The 18,187-nt window shown below is 33.5% G+C and overlaps 1 protein-coding gene across 10 annotated transcripts in view; it reads right to left on the reverse strand.

Annotated features, from left to right (window-relative positions):
• Positions 1-18,187, reverse strand: part of TFEC (transcription factor EC) — a 668,004-nt gene that overhangs the window by 5,765 nt on the left and 644,052 nt on the right. For all 10 annotated transcript variants that reach the window (XR_009520665.1, XM_060020780.1, XM_060020779.1 and 7 more), the window contains 4 exons: positions 12,339-12,453; positions 10,302-10,358; positions 6,668-6,743; positions 691-838 (listed from right to left, as the gene is read on the reverse strand). Coding sequence is in view for 9 of the 10 variants with exons in the window: in XM_060020780.1 (XP_059876763.1) it covers positions 691-838; positions 6,668-6,743; positions 10,302-10,358; positions 12,339-12,453 (396 nt within the window). In the remaining variant the exon portion in view is untranslated. The remainder of the gene's footprint in view (positions 1-690; positions 839-6,667; positions 6,744-10,301; positions 10,359-12,338; positions 12,454-18,187) is intronic.

An 18,187-nucleotide genomic window follows, 5' to 3' on the forward strand; every position in this document is an offset into this window, starting at 1 on the left:
AGATTTTTAAAAACTACTCAGATTGTTCGTTAAAGGAATACATGACATATAATGGTCCCATAGTGGCTCAGGCTACAGTACAACTATTTGGAGATAGTGGAAATCTTCCAGTCATTCTTCCTGATTAATTTCTCTCTATAGGTCCATTTCATGGAAACAGGAGTGTTTTACCTGGCAGTAAGCTTGCTCACATATTAAAGAAAAAAGCTTGAGGCTTATGAAAACCTATATTCTGAGATTTTGTGTCACATGAACAGATGAGGAGTAACAATATAAACTGGCATAATATGCCTTAAGGCAATGAAATCCATAGCAATGTTACTATAGAAATAAAAGGGGGAGAGGAGAACTTAATGTCCAGTATTATCCAGAGAAACAAAGGTTCTGCTTATTATTATTTTTTGACTGGGATAATATTTGTGTGTTTATAAAATTGATTCTATTTTCTGCATTTTTGCAATTAGTTGTCGTCATTCATTATATACTTTTAAAGCCAACTTGATCCTAGATTTCTAATCAAAACCTAATTGAATCAATCTAATTCATGAACTTCTAAAAGGCAATAAAATTATCCTTGGGAAGAAAAAATAATTGTTAATGAGAAAAAAATAAATGAGACCAATGAATAAAACTGATGATGGATAAGTCATATGTAAGCTACATGGTTCATGGCAACGTTCTTATAAAAACCTGAATCCGGAGTAGAAGGCGCCTGTTAGCCTGCTCTAATTTCTTCTGTCTGTGTTCTAATTCTCGAGCTCTCTGTTGTTCTTTTTGTAGCCACTTGATGTACTCCACTGATGCTTTTAGAATGGTTCCTTTGTTCCAGCGCATATCACTGTAGAAAGGAGAGATAACCTTTTCACAATTGTGCATGTCAGCAGAATTCATAAGAACTTACAAAATCTTTCACATTAATATGAAATAATGATTTACATGACTATTATTCACTCTTAGATATTATTGCTTCTGAATAGAAATTTTAATAGAATAGTTAAGAAGCCCTTATATAGTAAAATTAATCCCAGAATGAAAATAAGTGTCAAAAGAAAGTAATAAAGTGACTTTTTGTGGGAGAGCTAAATGCAATATCATGATTCTACCATTACAGTTTTTATATTTTTAGTGAAAATTGCTTTTATTATTAACTCTGAGATTAAAATCTATGTGCGGTATTTCTGCATTAATGAACGAGGAAATGTACATTACTGAGGACTTAAGCCTAAATTTTTTAAGATCATTTCAAATGCACCAATCTTTTAACCTACTTTCTATAAGGTTGCTTTTATGATTCTAGGAAAAGAAAAATAAAGTCCCTCCTGAATGGTGATCCTGAGTAATTGTGAAACAAATTGGAGTTTGGCAACATCACTTTATGCAATAGAGCAAAACTTTCTAGAATCATTAGGCAAATTTTTCTGCACAAAAAGCATCAACATTTTTTTTTAAAAAGCTGGATATCTATTTTTAAGTAAGTGTACAATAAGTAAATACAGTTGAACATTGCCAATAATCTTCAGACTGTAGCATAGAAAAAATATTTTATTAAAACTTATTTTTAGACAGGAGAGATGATAAATTTGGAACTACAGAACAGGCTACTGAGTTTAATATCTAAAAACATACATCAATATATTTAATACTATCTGACAATTCATAATATGTATGGAGAATAGGGCCAAACTGATTGCTAAAAGTTAGAGCTGTTGAAAAATCTGGATGAATTTTCCATTTAGAATCACGAGATTTCTTCTAATACAACAGAAAGTAAACTTGTAGGGAAAATTTTAAAAGACATTACACTGCATGTATTTTTGGTTTATGTGATCTACATGAAATACATGGAACTTAATATGTATTTATTAGATGTTCAGAAATGGGAAAATGTAGTTTATGAAAAACCTGACTGGCATGTGCCTCATTGGAAGTTCAGGTTAGACGACAATTCATTAGCTGTAACAAATTAAAGGAAGATACATTATTCTACCACAGGTGAAAATGCTTAATAGGTGAGAATGCTGGAATAAGCCATCCTCTACTGAAAAGCACCAAACCATTGCCACGTCTGTCTCAAGCTTGAAAATGCTTTGTCAGTTCTCTGGGGCCACTACTGCTGTTGATATCTTTCCAAGCACAGTGAATTATCTAGTGGTGGGAAGGGTAGGGGGAAAAGAGGCTACTTTTGTCATTAAACCAAGAAGTTATCTGTCACTGAAAAGTGTAGTGAATTCCTGAGTTAAAACTCTAAGCAGCAACAGGAGCCTAAAGGCCCCAATTTTGTTTTATTTCTGCTCATGGGAAGAAAAACTTGAAGGACAGAAGGAATAGGATGAAAACAATAACCCTAGTCAACTTTGAAGTTTAAGGTACTGTTTATTTAGATCTAAAATAAACCTTCAAAGTTGTGGTAGATCCATCCACCTTACTACAAATAACTCAATTTCATTTCTTTTTATGGCTGAGTAATATTCCATTGTATATATGTCCCACATCTTCTTTATCCATTCATCTGTCGATGGACACTTAGGTTGCTTCCATGTCCTGGCTATTGTAAATAGAGCTGCAATGAACATTGTGGTACATGACTCTTTTTGAAATATGGTCTTTCTCATACAGAATGAAGTCAGTCAGAAAAAGAAAAACAAATACGATATGCTAACACATATATATGGAATCTAAAAAAAAAAAAAATGGTTCTGAAGAACCTTGGCCAGGACAGGAATAAAGATGCAGACATAGAGAATGGACTTGAGGACACGGGGAGGGGGAAGGGTAAGCCGGGGCGAAGTGAGAGAGTGGCATGGACATAAATACACTACCAAATGTAAAACTGATAGCTAGTGGGAAGCAGCCACATAGCACAGGGAGATCAGCTCAGTGCTTTGTGACCACCTAGAGGGGTGGGATAGCGAGGGTGGGAGGGAGACGCAAGAGGGAGGAGATATGGGGATATATATATATGTATGGCTAATTCACTTTGTTATAAAACAGAAACTAACACACCATTGTAGAGCAATTATACTCCAATAAAGATGTTAAAAAAAAAGTTGTGGTAGAAAACACACAATGGGTTTTGCTACAATATCTACTTGATGTCATTTCACTAAATGTTTAAAAGTTCACTCTATTTAAAGCCATTTTAATATATGAGGTTGCTTCTGAAAATATTTCAAGTTTTCCAAATATATTAAAGAGATGTTTACCTCTCTCCCAAGATAATTTCATGCAGTTAGGCATTAAAAAACATTATATATGACATTATACTATAAACACTAACACATACAAAGACATACCTAAGGAGTGAATGTTGATACTGGCTTTTCATTTTCTACAAAATAATTTTCTTTGAAGAACTTACATCGTTGAGAAAGTTAAAAGCTTGAATGTATATAGGGCTAAAGCAGGTAACAGAAATATGTAAGTTGGAGTAAGAATGCTGCCAGGCAAAACTATGGAAAATGTACAATCTGTTGTCATCTTAGGAGTGCCCATTCACTTAGAAACATTAAAAAAATAAAAAAGAAAGAAAACACCAAGACACGTCTGATTCTTCTTGCTTTGATCAACATTTTATAACTTCTGATTTAGAAAGTCTTGTTAGGTCTCATTTACTACCTCAACTGCCATTCTTACACAAAGGCCAGAGAAAGTTCTGACTGTAGAAGATAAAAAAATCAATACAAAAATACCTTAATTTTATATATAAAAAAATAGAAAGAAAAGAATAATTTGATAGCACAACTAGAATAATTCATGCTCTGTTGGCATTTTTATATCTACAAATATGATTTTTTTGTAAATATGATTAAAAACACATATGAAGTAAATCACTACCACACGTCTGTAGAAATGCTTCACTTTTTGTATTTGCTAGTTTTGTTTGGTTTTATTTTTCACTGACAGTTAAGAGACTGTGTGCTTTTCATTTCATTTTCTCAACATATATACCTCAACGATAGCTCTTTACTATATTTTTTCCCTTCTGACCATACTATTTTGACCCAGCAAAGAAGAAAGAAGTACAAATTTCTGAATGTTTTTCATACACAAAAATGGCAACGTCATAGAATTCAAAATGCTTTCAGGTATTAACTTTCATTTGCTAAGCCAAACCGTAAGTTTATTCTAGCCATGAGCTGGAAAGGTCCTCAGAGCCTTTTTATAACCAAAGCTTCAGAGTTCCTGCTACTTGCCCAAGAGCATGCGGTGTTTAGAAGATGAGTCCTAGGTCTCCTCTCTCAGTTCAGTGCTGTATCTGCAAATCTGTGGCTTTCCCACTTTTTCAAATGCATCTGCCATAAGAAATGTGTTTTCTATTGTGACCCAGTGCGCTCTTTGTACTTATAACAGCAACAAAGGATTCATGTGGTATTACTATCCTTCTAACGTGTAATATGTAATACTCTGATGTTTTCAGTGCCTACATATAATAGAATTAAAACAATTAATAATTCCTCTTTCTGAAATCCACAAAGAAGAGAAAGTCCCTTAAGAATACTTAAAATGAAGCTTTCCCAATTATGGTCCCTTTCAGATGTGATTCTGTGATAAATTGATTTTCCATATTCTAGATCAGGGGTAGACAAACTATAGCCTGCAACCTGTTTTTGTCAATAAAGTTTCATTGGATGCAGTCATGCTCTTTCATATATATATTGTCTATGTCTGCTTTCATGCTACAATGGTAGAGTTGAATAATTTTGAGAGACTTTATGCTCACAAAGCTTGAAATAATTACTATCTGGCCCTTTAGAGGAAAAGTTTTCCATCCCCTGTTCTGGACAATGAATTAGAACCAGAAAGGAGCCATTTTACAACCAAAGCTTCTATAAAAATGTAGAGTAATAATTATCCCTCACACAAGCTTTATAATTTTTAAGATATTCTCATACATATTACTTGATTTTATTTTTATAAAAACCCAGCCATATAGTTGGTGCTTTACAGGCATGGTGACATCTAAAGATGTTCAGTCAGGCTTCAGAGTCCAATTTTAGAGTCTCATCTGTTTTCTGCATATAACCTGGGCCTGGCACTGTGGGTTAGCTCTACCGGTTACAAGGGAAGCTCTCTTAACTGACCTTATCTAATCACTTTCAGGAGTAATTAATGTTCTCCATTCCCTTTGTGATACTCACTGACTGTTGACAGAACAAAGTAGACACTAGGCTACCTTCTGAGACACCCAGGTACTTCTGTTATCCTTGTGGTGACATGTACTTACTGACAGGCTGTTAAATGAATGCCCATTGTACTTATTATTGTGATAGTATAATTAAATTATATGTATGTTAACTAATGAAATACGAATGCAAAAGAAGAAAAAGCATTTATAAAGATAGCTATTGTTCTTAGGAAAAGTATATTAAAAGCTTTGGAAAAGCTGAAGTAAAATGTAGGTAGAGATAGGTTGCTAAAAACTATGCTGTAAGAAATTAGAGTGCAAACATTAAAAAATATCCATCTATACTTAGGTGGTTGGCCCTTAGGTTTTTGTTTTATCTTTAAGAAATTGAAATAGACTATACATTTTTGTGCAGTTTATGTAAGAAAGAAAAATTGAAACACATTCAAACTAAAAGGTCTTGGTCTTACATGAAATGTTTGGTGAATAAATGTGCATTTATATTTTAAGTGTTAAAAAAAGTCTTATCTGGAAAACGGATGTTCCCTTCTGCGAACAGAAAGAGTTGCATGCTTAGAGACTTCAAAAGATTTGAAAAATTACTGGTAGGCCTACACCAAGATTGAGCTCTTCAGACTTTCTGTCCAGTGCTTTCTGCCATTCTACTGGAGATGCCTTCACTATCTACTATGCCCATAAGAATAAATATGGCATTCCCTTCTATTATAAATGGATGAATTGTCCAAGTGAACTAGCACATTTACATTTAGGGAAAGGATACTTTCGAATTTCACAAATATCACTTTATCAAACATCATCATTTCTGAATAATGGATTTTTGCCAGTGTCTGGAGAGTCCAGTTCTCAGTCTGAACAAAACATTTTTTTCTAGTCATTATTAATGCTACAATGTTTTCATGTTTTTAGAGAAACACTTAACATGCTAAATTGATATTTTGTTTTATCAACTATTTCTTGAAATTTACAACCTCAAACATCTCGTTTAACTGACTTTGTGACTGTATGACACCATAACCTAGCTGAAAATTTAATTGCAATAACCGATTATTGACTGGCATCAATCAGCCTGTTTTTACAGTTCTATTGTTTCTGTTTGCATATCGCCAGAATTTTGGAACCTCTGAAAATTCAACATTCCAATTTTCACGTACACATAAATCTTAAATTGGAAGGAGTGCTATAATCATAAATTGAGGATGCCAGTCAGTATCATGAAAGCATTTGGTACTACCACTAAATTTGCAAATATTGGTGCCATACAGAAAAATCCACTAAATACTGAGAAGAAATAATTTACTTATTTCCTATAGCTCAATAGGACAAGTGTTAGTAACAACGTTGATGCTTAATAACGATCAGCCTTGGATAGATATTAAAAAATGAGACCAGCAGTAGCCTTATCTTTACCACAGCTGGTTAGTTTCCTAGTCTTTGGTTCTCCCCTCCCCCTCTCTCTCACACCCATTTTTGGGGGGGGGGATTGAAACCATAACATTATTAATAAATGATTGGTGAACTCACGGATCATTAGACTTTGGAATAAGAGTGCCAAGCTCCTTGATTCGGTAATTAATATTATACCTTCTTCTTCTTTCAACTATTAAAAAAGAAATATTATTGATTATTCTCATTAAAGCATAATTCATTTTTGGTCAGCTGTAAACTTTCTTAACAATCTTTGAAAAACAATGAGCAAAAAAGTTTCATTTAGTGAAAAGGGTACTTCTCAAAAATAAAAAATTCAAACACATTTTATTCTAAAAGTAAAAATAACAATATTAGAATTGTGAGTCTATTATTCACAATTATTTTAAAACATTTTCTCTCAAAAACAACATTTTTATCATTCTTTGAAATGCAATAATATTTACTCATACTGATATATATATATATATATATATATATATATATTTATATACTCTCCTTTCTCATACACGCCACTGAAAGGCTAACACAAAGTTTGCTACATGGTAGGTATGTGTGCCCAAATAGACTATGACCTCTTTGAGGGCAGGGACCATTTCTTTTGTATCTCCAGCGGCCTTGGCATGTAAAAGGTGCTAAATAAATGTACGTTGATTAGACTATAAATATAGTTTTCTAATTTAACAACTTTCAATAATACATAGAGCAGTGATTCTTAAACTCTGGCATGCATCAGACACACCTGGAGGGATAGTTAAAATAAATTTGTACCCCGCACCTAGAGATTCTGATTTTAGTAGGACTGGGTTGGGACCCAAGAATTTGCATTTCTAACAAGTTCCCAGGTGATGCCGACGCTGCTTGTCTAGGGCTCACACTTTGAGAACTACTGATGTAGGTTTTTATTCAGAGACTGTTTTCTCTGTTTGCATTTCTATGCATCCATTGCTTATGGAAATTTTGTGCATCTAGTAAATGTTCAATAAATGTCAAATATACAAATAAGTAGAGTTTTCTATATTGACCCTTACCTAAGAGCAGTCTTACAGAGCACAGAGTAGTCCTATATTCCCAGTGCTCTATATTTCCAGTATCAGGAACCACAACTTATGCATAATATTGTTTAAGTAGATAACATTTTTAAAGCTTTTTAGGGAAACGAAGGAAGTGAAATGTCATGAAGGAGAAGAAAACTATGTCAAAAACATTAAACCATACGTGCTTCAAAAATAAGATCTGCTACTAGAAACAAGGAAAGTCATGAAAAATATATCAATTGTCTTGGTGAACCTACTCTACAAAGCAATTTACCATGAATGAACTTGACCTTCAAAAATAATACATTGGGATTCTTCTGAAATTAGGATATAATTGATTCTTGGGAGAGTTTATTTTCCCTCTTTACCAATCCTGTTTTCCTATGCATGTGATTCAAAAAACTGACACCATATAAAAAACTGAAAAGAAAATAAACAAAGATAATGCTGATAGAAATACATTTATATTTTACAGTGAGAATTTATTAGTAAGTCTATGTTCACACATATTCACTCCTATATTATAAAACAGACTTTTAAATATAAGATGAAGAGCAGCTAGGAAGGATGTTCACAGTTTTATCTCAAAATAGGAGACTGGTTTAGTCCTATAATGTTTTATCAAAATCTATTATTTAGATGCACCTTACGTAAAATATCAGAAATTCCTACCCAGCTCTTCTTAGATTGTGCCCAGTAAAACTTTTAATGGCTAATTATGATGAGAAGTTTCGTTCCTCAATGTTTTCATCTCCAGTACTAGTTGTCTGTAAAGGAGTCAAGTTTTAAGAAATTACTAAACTATTTCATGCTACACGTGATTTCACTCGTCACCAAGTTTTTGATATATTCACTCATTCCTGTCCTTAGATCCAAGCAAAAGGGGCCTCTCTTCTCAGACCCCATACTGATGAGGAGCCCCCTTTGCCTTTTCTTACCACACCCATCCACACTGAGCAAGGCAGCCACAGGACAAAGGGATCCCCCTTCTAAACTACATTCCAGGTAATTTGCAACAGGAATATCTTCCCAAACACCCTGAGCCTGTTCAGGCTGCTTCCCAGGTCCATCCTCTTGAGGGAGGATCAGGACACCAAGATGCTTACCCTAGTCCCAAGATGCAGACAAGGGGCAGCTGTTTGCAGAGATATGTATAGAACTTGAATATACAGAATGAGGGGTTCCCAGTCGTGTTTGAGGCCACTTGCAGCATAGACATGCAAGTGGCCTCTAGGGGGTAGACAGAGAAGTGAGATGGGCTGCTGGCTAAAGGCTGGCATTGCCCCACCCTGACATTCCTACTCAGAATTCCAAGGATCTGAGAATTGTTATTTCACACCTGGCCTTCCAATCTTTAGGAAGGATAGAACATACTTAATTTAGCATTTCTAGCTTTTAAGTATTTAGACATCTGGTAAGTGGGACTTTATTTGTCCTCCAGCCATGATCCTCGCAAATGTTAAGGGATATCCTAGATTCATATTTAAAATGTGATATTAATTTTTTGTAACATTGATATCTCCAAAAAGGAAGATCCCTAAGTAAGAGAATCCAAATTAGAAAACTCTTAGATAATGGTCATACCAGGCACCTATCATACTTTACATTAAATGACCTGTTATTTAAAGTGCAAACATAGAGGAGAGAAGAAAGGAGCAAGGAAGGTAATAGTTAGCAGGCTTAAAACTAAGAGAGAAGCCTTTATCTCCTCGATGTATCATTAATTCCTTCCGGCAACAACTAGCTCTGTCTTTCAGGTTCTACTTGTCTCATAAACTGCACCAACACTTATCTGCTCTGCCACTAAGTGATCAGAATCAAATCATTTCCCTCTCCACAATTACTCTAAGGACCGTTATAACCACAGGTCAGCCCTCTCCTCAGTCACACAGTCAACCTACTCTGTGACGTAGGCAGATGCTTGATGAACAGATATATGCAGGTTTCACAGGTACATGTAGAATCAATTTCAACTAACCACATGTAAGGAAATTCCTGGTTTGTTTTAGGGCTTTAAAGTTTTTATTTAATTTTATTCTATTCTATTTTTTTCTCATTTTTTGATTTGGCTCCCAGAACAAAAAAGCTTCACACCCAATTAGTCAAGCTCACTTAAGACAGTTAAGCATTTGAGACATGACAAAGCACTCTAAAGCTCAACTTGCCCCTCAACAACTTCCCTGGACTGCATTTACCCATCTCATGTGACCCATTATCAGAGTCAAATTGACCCCCAGGAAGGCGTAAGAGGCCTTATCATTAGGAAGGGAGGAGCAGATTGACACAGAAAGATAAGAACCTGGAGTCACATTTCTTGCTATTTAAATGGTGTATATTTTCTAAAGTCACTTTTATCTCTTTAAACCTTGGAGTCATGAGTCACAACTGAGTTCAGACATAACTCAATGCTCACATGCAGTCTGAGAGAGAGAGAGAGAGAGAGAGAGAGAGAGAGAGAGAGAGAGAGAATGATCAAGGAGAGAACTTGAGATGCTGAACTTCATAAAAATGTCTAGCTTTTCTGAGAGTTCGCATTTAAATTTCCCAACATAGCTCTACCAGTGAGCATGTACACTTCTGGTCATCTGACCTCAAAATATTTATGGTGCAACAATAAAACATCACACATTTTAAATTCTGCATTTCCTCTTGCATTAATTAATTTTGTTTCAAAAAAAGGAAAATATACTCACTGAGGTTGTGGTTGTCCTTTTTTTGTCTCTCTTTTGCCAAAGCTCGAGTATCAGTTTCTGATCAAAAGGAAGACAATTGAAACAGTACTTATTGCTACCTTACAATCCTTCCAGTCAACATAATTCAGAAATACTAGTGAAAATACAATATTACTTGCTCCAAGTGGTAAAATATATATACATATTTTTTGCAAATATTCAGAAATTTGGAACAGAGTGCTCTTTAGTAAGAAGGCAGTAACAAAACCTATGGGCTTTGAGGAGTAAAACCTGGATTTGTATTCTGGCCCTCCATTTAATAGCCTTGTGAACTGTTACCTAAGTTCTCTGTGTCTCAGGCTTCTTATCTGTAAAACTGATATAATATAATACTTACCTGATAATCACTGTGATGATTAAAATGGGTACAGCACACAGAAAATATTAAACTGCTTAATCATTTTTATTAGTATTGTTCTCAGAATTTTAAGATTATTCAAAATTATTACAACCTAAATTTTTTATAAAAAAATTATGATTTCTACATCCCAAGAATTGGAACTAACTACATTTCTCAGATATTCCTACTGGACAACTCCATACTTTCAGTAAGTGACACTTCATGTGCTATGTACTTGTGAGCATTTGTGATAGTCAGTCTCCAATATGGCCCACGATGATTCTCACTCATGATATTCACACCTTTGTTAGTGCCCTTCCACACTGAATAAAGCTGACCCGTGAAACCAACAGAATTTTGTGGGAATGATTAGTGTGGCTTCCCAGACTACATCATAAAAGACATTTTCAGCTTCCCACTTTGGTGTCCCTTGAATTGCTAGTTGTCATGTCATGTGGACACCTGAGCAGTCCTGTGGAGAGGTCAATGTGGTAAAGAACCAAGGCCACTTGCCAACAAGCAGCACCGACTTGGAAGACCTGTGAGTGAACCACCTTGGGAGTGCATCCTCTAGCTCGTCAAGTGGCAAATGTCTGTACCTCTGGCCAACATCTTGACTGCAACCTTATGAGAGGCTCTGAGCCAAAACCAGTTTTATAGGTCACCCCCGGAATTTCCGAACCATAGGGATTGTATGAGATAATAAATGTTTATTATTTCAAGCTGTTAAATTTTGAGTAATTTGTTATACAGCAATAGATAATTAATACAATGTTCTTTGAATTATTCTAGTTTTAAAATACATTTATTTAAATTTAGTTAAGGCTACATTCATTAATTTTAGTCTAAATAATTTGAATGCATAGATATTTTTGAGTTATTGGTTAGACTCCAAGAATGGATATATTGCATTTATTAAAAATGTTTATATTAACTGTATAAAAATATTTAAAGACCAGTGTTTGAGCTCCAAACTAAAAATTTGTTATAGAAATTTCGACTGAGTTTTATTTTATTCTTATGGAGAAACTAACACTGGTCTGGTAAGCCATGAAATCCTTATTTTGATCCACTTCTGCTTCTAATCAGCTGTATGACTTTGGGAAAATAACTCCTCTGACTCTTGATTCCCACATCAACATATTGGAGGAACTTGACAGTGCCCCTATAATTCCTTTGAGTTGTAACAATTTTGAGATTTACTATTGAAAACTGAGGGTTTTTTTACCCATATGAGAAAGTTAAATGTGAATCATGAAATCCATAAAACAAGCTAAAAAGGGGAAAATCTAATTTTCCTTAATCTATTAATCTGTTCTTTTGCAATCATGTTAATAAATTGCATCTATTCAATATCAAAATGAACCTATGTTAAGTGAAGAACTTAGTCAAACTGTCATATACATATGAATAGAAGTTATGTGTATATTCACCCAATTCCTAGAATAATTAATTAATTCAATTGAACTGTAAGTTATGCTAACTTGCTGTTTGGTTGTCATAGAGGAAAAAAAGATAGATTTACTCTCTAAATGTCTTCCATTTTAACTAACTATTTTAATAATATTTTTAAAATCCTCTTTAGCTTGGAAATATATGTCACTCATGTCTTATGTAGTTGATTTTTATAAAGGATAAAACTATAAAAGCAATGTTACCTGTAATTTCTCTTTTCATTGGTAGACTACTTGGACAAGAAGCACTTGTAAGGCCCATATTAACTGGTGAAATTCCCTGCTCACCACTATACACATCCAAAATACTTCCAGAAAGCTTTAGAGGAAAAAGGAAGAAAAGATCAATCAAATCTTCGTTGGATATTGACAAAGTATTTAGATGTTCGTTTTAAATTTACCACTTTATTAATAGTAATTTGTAATATAGAGCATTTTAATTTTAAACAAAAGTGAGTATGCCTTAACTTTGTAAAATCATTGTGGCACGCTTATGGATAAGTTATGTTGAAAAAAGCTATTTGTATTTAAGCAAAAGGAGAAATTAGTTCACTCACTAAGAAAAATTTTGATTAATATTTACAAAGTTATGGGAATTTGATCCAGCACATTACCTGGTTATAAATGAAAAAGATTGAAAATATCATTTTTGACAAAAATCAATACACATATTAGCAAAGCTGGAAAGTTCATTGCATATCATAAATTAGGTATAATGGTTGAACATTTTGGAAGCCTTCTTAATACCATCAGTGCTACCAGCAACTCACAGTCAAGAGGTGTTCTACACTGTTAATTAAGTGAAAAACTTTCTTTCCTTCCTGGAAGGCATACTTTTCTCAATGTACACCTAATGTTCTAGATTATTATAAATATCCTAGCTGGTAACCAAAAGTAGTCTAAAACTGCTTTTACCTCTAGTGGATATAGGGTATGTTTAATTATAGCAACACTGCAATTCTTAAAGTGCTTCTTGGGAACAATTTTTCAGAAAGCTAAGGTACTTTATACACAATTTAAAATCGTACCAATTTGTTAGTTAAAATGTGCTTATTGATTTGATCTCCCAAGAAAAAAATTTAAATAATATTTGTAACTCAAGTTAATATTCATTATTCCAGAACAAGCTACATTTAAAATATATGATTTGAATGTTGAAAATATTTCCATTCTAAGTATCTTTATTTCATTTCTGGGAAGTCAACCAAGAGCTGAATAAGCAGTATCTTTTTAATTCCCTAAAGAACTAAAAATAATACAAGTAACCAAGCAAAGCTATAACCAGATTATTATGGAGACTCTAACATCTTATTCCCACTTTTTGTAAAACTCCAGTTCAAACTGAGGGAAATTTTTTAATACTTATAAAATCAGACTGAAAATAAATGTGAAGAAAGACCAAAATTAGTTTCTGACATAATAATCTATTAAACTATATAATAATATTGTATATTTCTGAGGGAAAAAAATCATTGAAAATACAGTGGAAATCAGGCTAATATTTAAGTGTATGTGCATATCAATAAGGACATTATAGATTGCATATGGTATTCTGATGTATGTTTTCATATATTGGTTCTTCTCATTATTTACTCTATTTGGACTCCCATCTTTATTTTATATAAATTCATTGTTTTAAAATGTATTTTTGCTTCTGGGACCTTAGAAGGGAGTGCCTTAAGTGGGATATTTATTCCCTCTCAATTTCCTCATCTGAAAAGTAGGGACAGGGACAAAGTTGACCAAATTGGATAGATGATGAGTATTAGTATCAGTACAACACAATTAGGAAGAAATCCTAAAGGCAGATATTTCCCTAACATGTGAGTCATTTAGTTATATTGGTAAAATTTAAAAGTTTCCAAAATCTTTTTTTGAAAACCCTGTTGGTTATAAGCTGGGGCATCACGAACCTTAACTGTTCATTTCCACTGTGCCTTTGAGAAACATAATGGACATGCTGAACAAAAAGACAGGGAGTGAGGGAGAAGAAAGGGGGAAAGAACTAGGAAAAGGGGACTTTTCTCTGAAGAGTTTGAATTCTGATGGATTTCAATGCAGCAGTGGCAAATAGCAGAAATGTTTGAGAAGAAAAGGAGCCATATTACATATACACTGCAACAATAAAGTGATAGATTCCTGACTATAGCATCTCACTGGGTCCATATTACCTCGTCAGACTGTACCCAATGCATTTTCCCTTAGAAATGGGTCTGGAATTCTGAAAATGAATCTAATCCTGCTTAACTGTGGGTATATTACATCCTCTCCTGACCTTGGTTATTGTCAATTTATGCCCTGAAGCACAATGATTAATATCCTATTTAATTTTATGCTGTAGGTACTAATCTATTTCATGTAAATAGCTAATCACTTTTTGAATATCATTAAACAATTGGTTTCAATTTCAAAGTATGTAATACATCTCACATAATCTAAAGAGCCTTTTCTCCATTAAAAGATATAAGGGTACAGTGTTAGTGAAAATTTAAAGATTACATAGACATTGGAAAAGGCTTACAAAGCAAAATTATAACTACTTTTTTTTAAAGGTATAAGTTACTTAGGTATTAAGGTCTAAGTCTTAGCTTTATTTTATAGAGTAGTAGGCAACTTGATAGATATTTTATGAAGAAGTATTTATTATTCTGATTAAAACACAGGTTACTTTTTCAGAAAAGCAAAATCATTGACATAACAATAGGGAAATATTATTATTAGAAATAAACTCACAAATTTTAAAGACATCTAATAAAGAATTAATTATAAAATATTTTCAACAAGGTAAAAAACATACTCCTAAAGACAATTCTTCTTTCTAGTAGGAAAAAAGTGAACTCCTGATCTAAGAAGTTGCTTTGAAGTGAGAAGTGATTGGCAGTGGTTCCTGATGTACAAGATTCTCTACCCTAGATTTTAGTCACATCTCATTACTAAGATCATAGAGACTTAAGTGGACTGAGCACTGGCCTTTCCACACATATGCTACCTTTCAGAGTAGCCAATATTCCCTAAGAAAATTAGCTCACAGGTCAATATATCAAAACGTTAGAGGAAAATGACTATTTTAAAAGTTAAACAATATGGAGTGTTAGAAATAACATCAAAAGCAAAAATTTTAGAAATAAAAAGTAAAACATCACATGAAACCAAGTTTTTAAAATTGACCTAGTGTACATTCTAAAAGAAATAAAGATATTTGTAATATCTTTATAATATAAAATAACTTGTAATAATTTATAATATAAAATAATAACAAGAAAGCATAAAATGGCTGAAGTGATGAAGCAGAAATAGGAGCCATGAAAATATAATACTTGAACAAAATAAAACTATGGAAAAACAGCATAATGCATATACTTAGAAAGAAATAAAGGAATTACCAAATTAAAGTAATCTCTCAGGAGGGTGATGAAAAGAACCAAGAAACAAAGCATATGAAAGAAAATCTAATTAGTATGTAGGATAGAATTATTAGAACTAAAATACAGACAGGTATTAGGACTCTCAGAGAAAAAGAATAAATAAAACTGGAAGGAAGAAAAAATTTTAAGAAATAATGGAGATGCATTTCCTAGAATTAACACTAAATAAAAGACCAAAAAGTCTTTTATTTTATCTCATCTTATTTTATCATTGTTTTATTTTGATTTAAAAATCAAAGGGCCTATAGAATATCAAAGAAGAAAAACTTACACCCAGACACATTATAGTGAAATTTAAGAGTATACAATGACAAAGAGAAAGATCAAACAGCCTAAAGAGAAAAAGAGAAGATTATGCTCAAAGGAACAAGAATCTGATTAACATAAAATTTTTCAATAGCAAAATGGATGAAAGAAGAAAGTGAATCAGTATTTTTCAAATGTTTAAAGAAAAGGATTTAAAATACAGAGTTTTACATCCAGCCCAAATATCATCCACATATGAGGTCATGACGAAAAATATTCTTAGAGGTATAAAATGCTTAAGAATATTTTCCCTCAAAGACTAACACTGAAAACAGTTTTGGATGAAGTAAATATGATATAATAAAATATGTCATAAAAAATAATCAAATATCTTGGTAAAGTGGTTGTAGTCTAAAAAAGAAGAAGGTAATCAAAATCAAAGATAAAATGAAATGTATAGGGCTTCCCTGGTGGCGCAGTGGTTGGGAGTCCACCTGCTGATGCAGGGGACACAGGTTCCTGCCCCGGTCCGGGAAGATCCCACATGCCACGGAGTGGCTGGGCCTGTGAGCCATGGCTGCTGAGCCTGCACGTCTGGAGCCTGTGCTCCACAATGGGAGAGGCCACAACAGTGAGAGGCCTGCGTACCGCCAAAAAAAAAAAAAAAAAAAAATGTATAACCATATGACTCAGTATTAAAGTCTAGATAATATCAGTATGATTGGATTGGAGTAGTAAAAAAGCCAATGGATGTGAAAGTGGTTAAAAAAAAATTACTAAAGAAAAACATATTAAAATATAGGACTCACTTAAATAATAAAATAAGATGAGAGGAACAGATGAAAATATATCAATAAGAATAATCAATGTAGGGTTTCCCTGGTGGCGCAGTGGTTGAGCGTCTGCCTGCCAATGCAGGGGACAGGGTTCGTGCCCCGGTCCGGGAAGATCCCACATGCTGTGGAGCGGCTGGGACCGTGAGCCACAACTACTGAGCCTGTGCGTCTGGAGCTTGTGCTCCGCAACAAGAGAGGCCGCGGCAGTGAGAGGTCCGCGCACCGCGATGAAGAGTGGCCCCCGCTCGCCGCAACTAGAGAAAGCCCACGCACAGAAAAGAAGACCTAGCACAGCCAAAAATAAATAAATAAATGAAATATTAAAAAAAAAAAAAGAATAATCAATGTAAATAGGTCAAACTCCTCAGCTAAAAGGTTGACAGTTTGGTTAAAAAGACAGTATTTAGATCTATGTAGCTTACAAGAGACACCACTACATTGCAAAAGGACACAAAAGATTGAAAGTTAAAAGATGGGAAAAGATATGTCCAGCAAATTATAACCATAGGAAACCAGCGAACTACATTAATATCAGAGAAAATAGGCTTTAAAATTAGAAAAATTAGGGCTAGAGAGAGTCACTATCTAATAATAAAGAATTCAATTCTCCAAAAAGGCACAGCAATTATGAGCAGGCTTGTACCTAATAGAATAACCTCAAAATATGAAACAAAGTGTTTGTAACTACAAGGAGAAATTAATAAATCCATCAACATATTGGGAGATTTCAACACATTTCTCCCTGTTTTTTGAAAAATCAAGTAGACAAAAATAATCAGTAATGTTCTAGATGTGAACAATAAAAGTAAAGTCTTGGCCTAATACATGTATATAGTTCTACATCTACAAATTAGAGGACACACAGTTTTCCAAGTACGTATGGAACGTACATAAATATTGATCACATACTCAGAAAAAATACTAAAACCAACTCCTCCCCCCAAAAAAATTTCAAACATTTCATAGAGTCCTTGATTTCCTATATATTTAGAAATTCTTAAGTGACTCAAGAGTAAAGACCAAATCATACTGTAATTTAAAAATAAATGAAAGATACTGAAAACACACATAAAGAAACTTCTGGAATATGGCAAAATAATGCTTTGAAGGAAATTTATGCCCTTAAATATGAGAAAAATAGATAAAAATTTGAAATTTGATAAACTAAGTAAATTTCTCAAGAAGTTAGAAGAATAACCAAATAAACCCAAAGCAAGTAAAATAGATAGCAACATAAGATCATAAATCAGTGAAAAACAAAACAATACAAAAGAAAAGTTTTGTTTTGTTTTTTCAATTAACAAACTTGACATGCCTCTTACAAGACTGATTAAAAAGAATGAAGACTAAACCAATGATATCTTAAATGAAAGGCAGATATAAACACAGTACAAGTTGAGATTTATAAGTTTTTTTCCTCAAGAATCAGGAACAAACAAGACTGGGACACCACCCACTTTCTTTCGCCACTTCTTTTTAACATAGTGTTGGAAGTCCTAGCCAGAGCAATTAGGCATGGAAAAGAAAGTCATCCAAATTGGAAAAG

The sequence above is a fragment of the Delphinus delphis genome, chromosome 9 (assembly GCF_949987515.2).
Source record: "Delphinus delphis chromosome 9, mDelDel1.2, whole genome shotgun sequence".
Classification (NCBI taxonomy): Eukaryota; Metazoa; Chordata; class Mammalia; order Artiodactyla; family Delphinidae; genus Delphinus; species Delphinus delphis.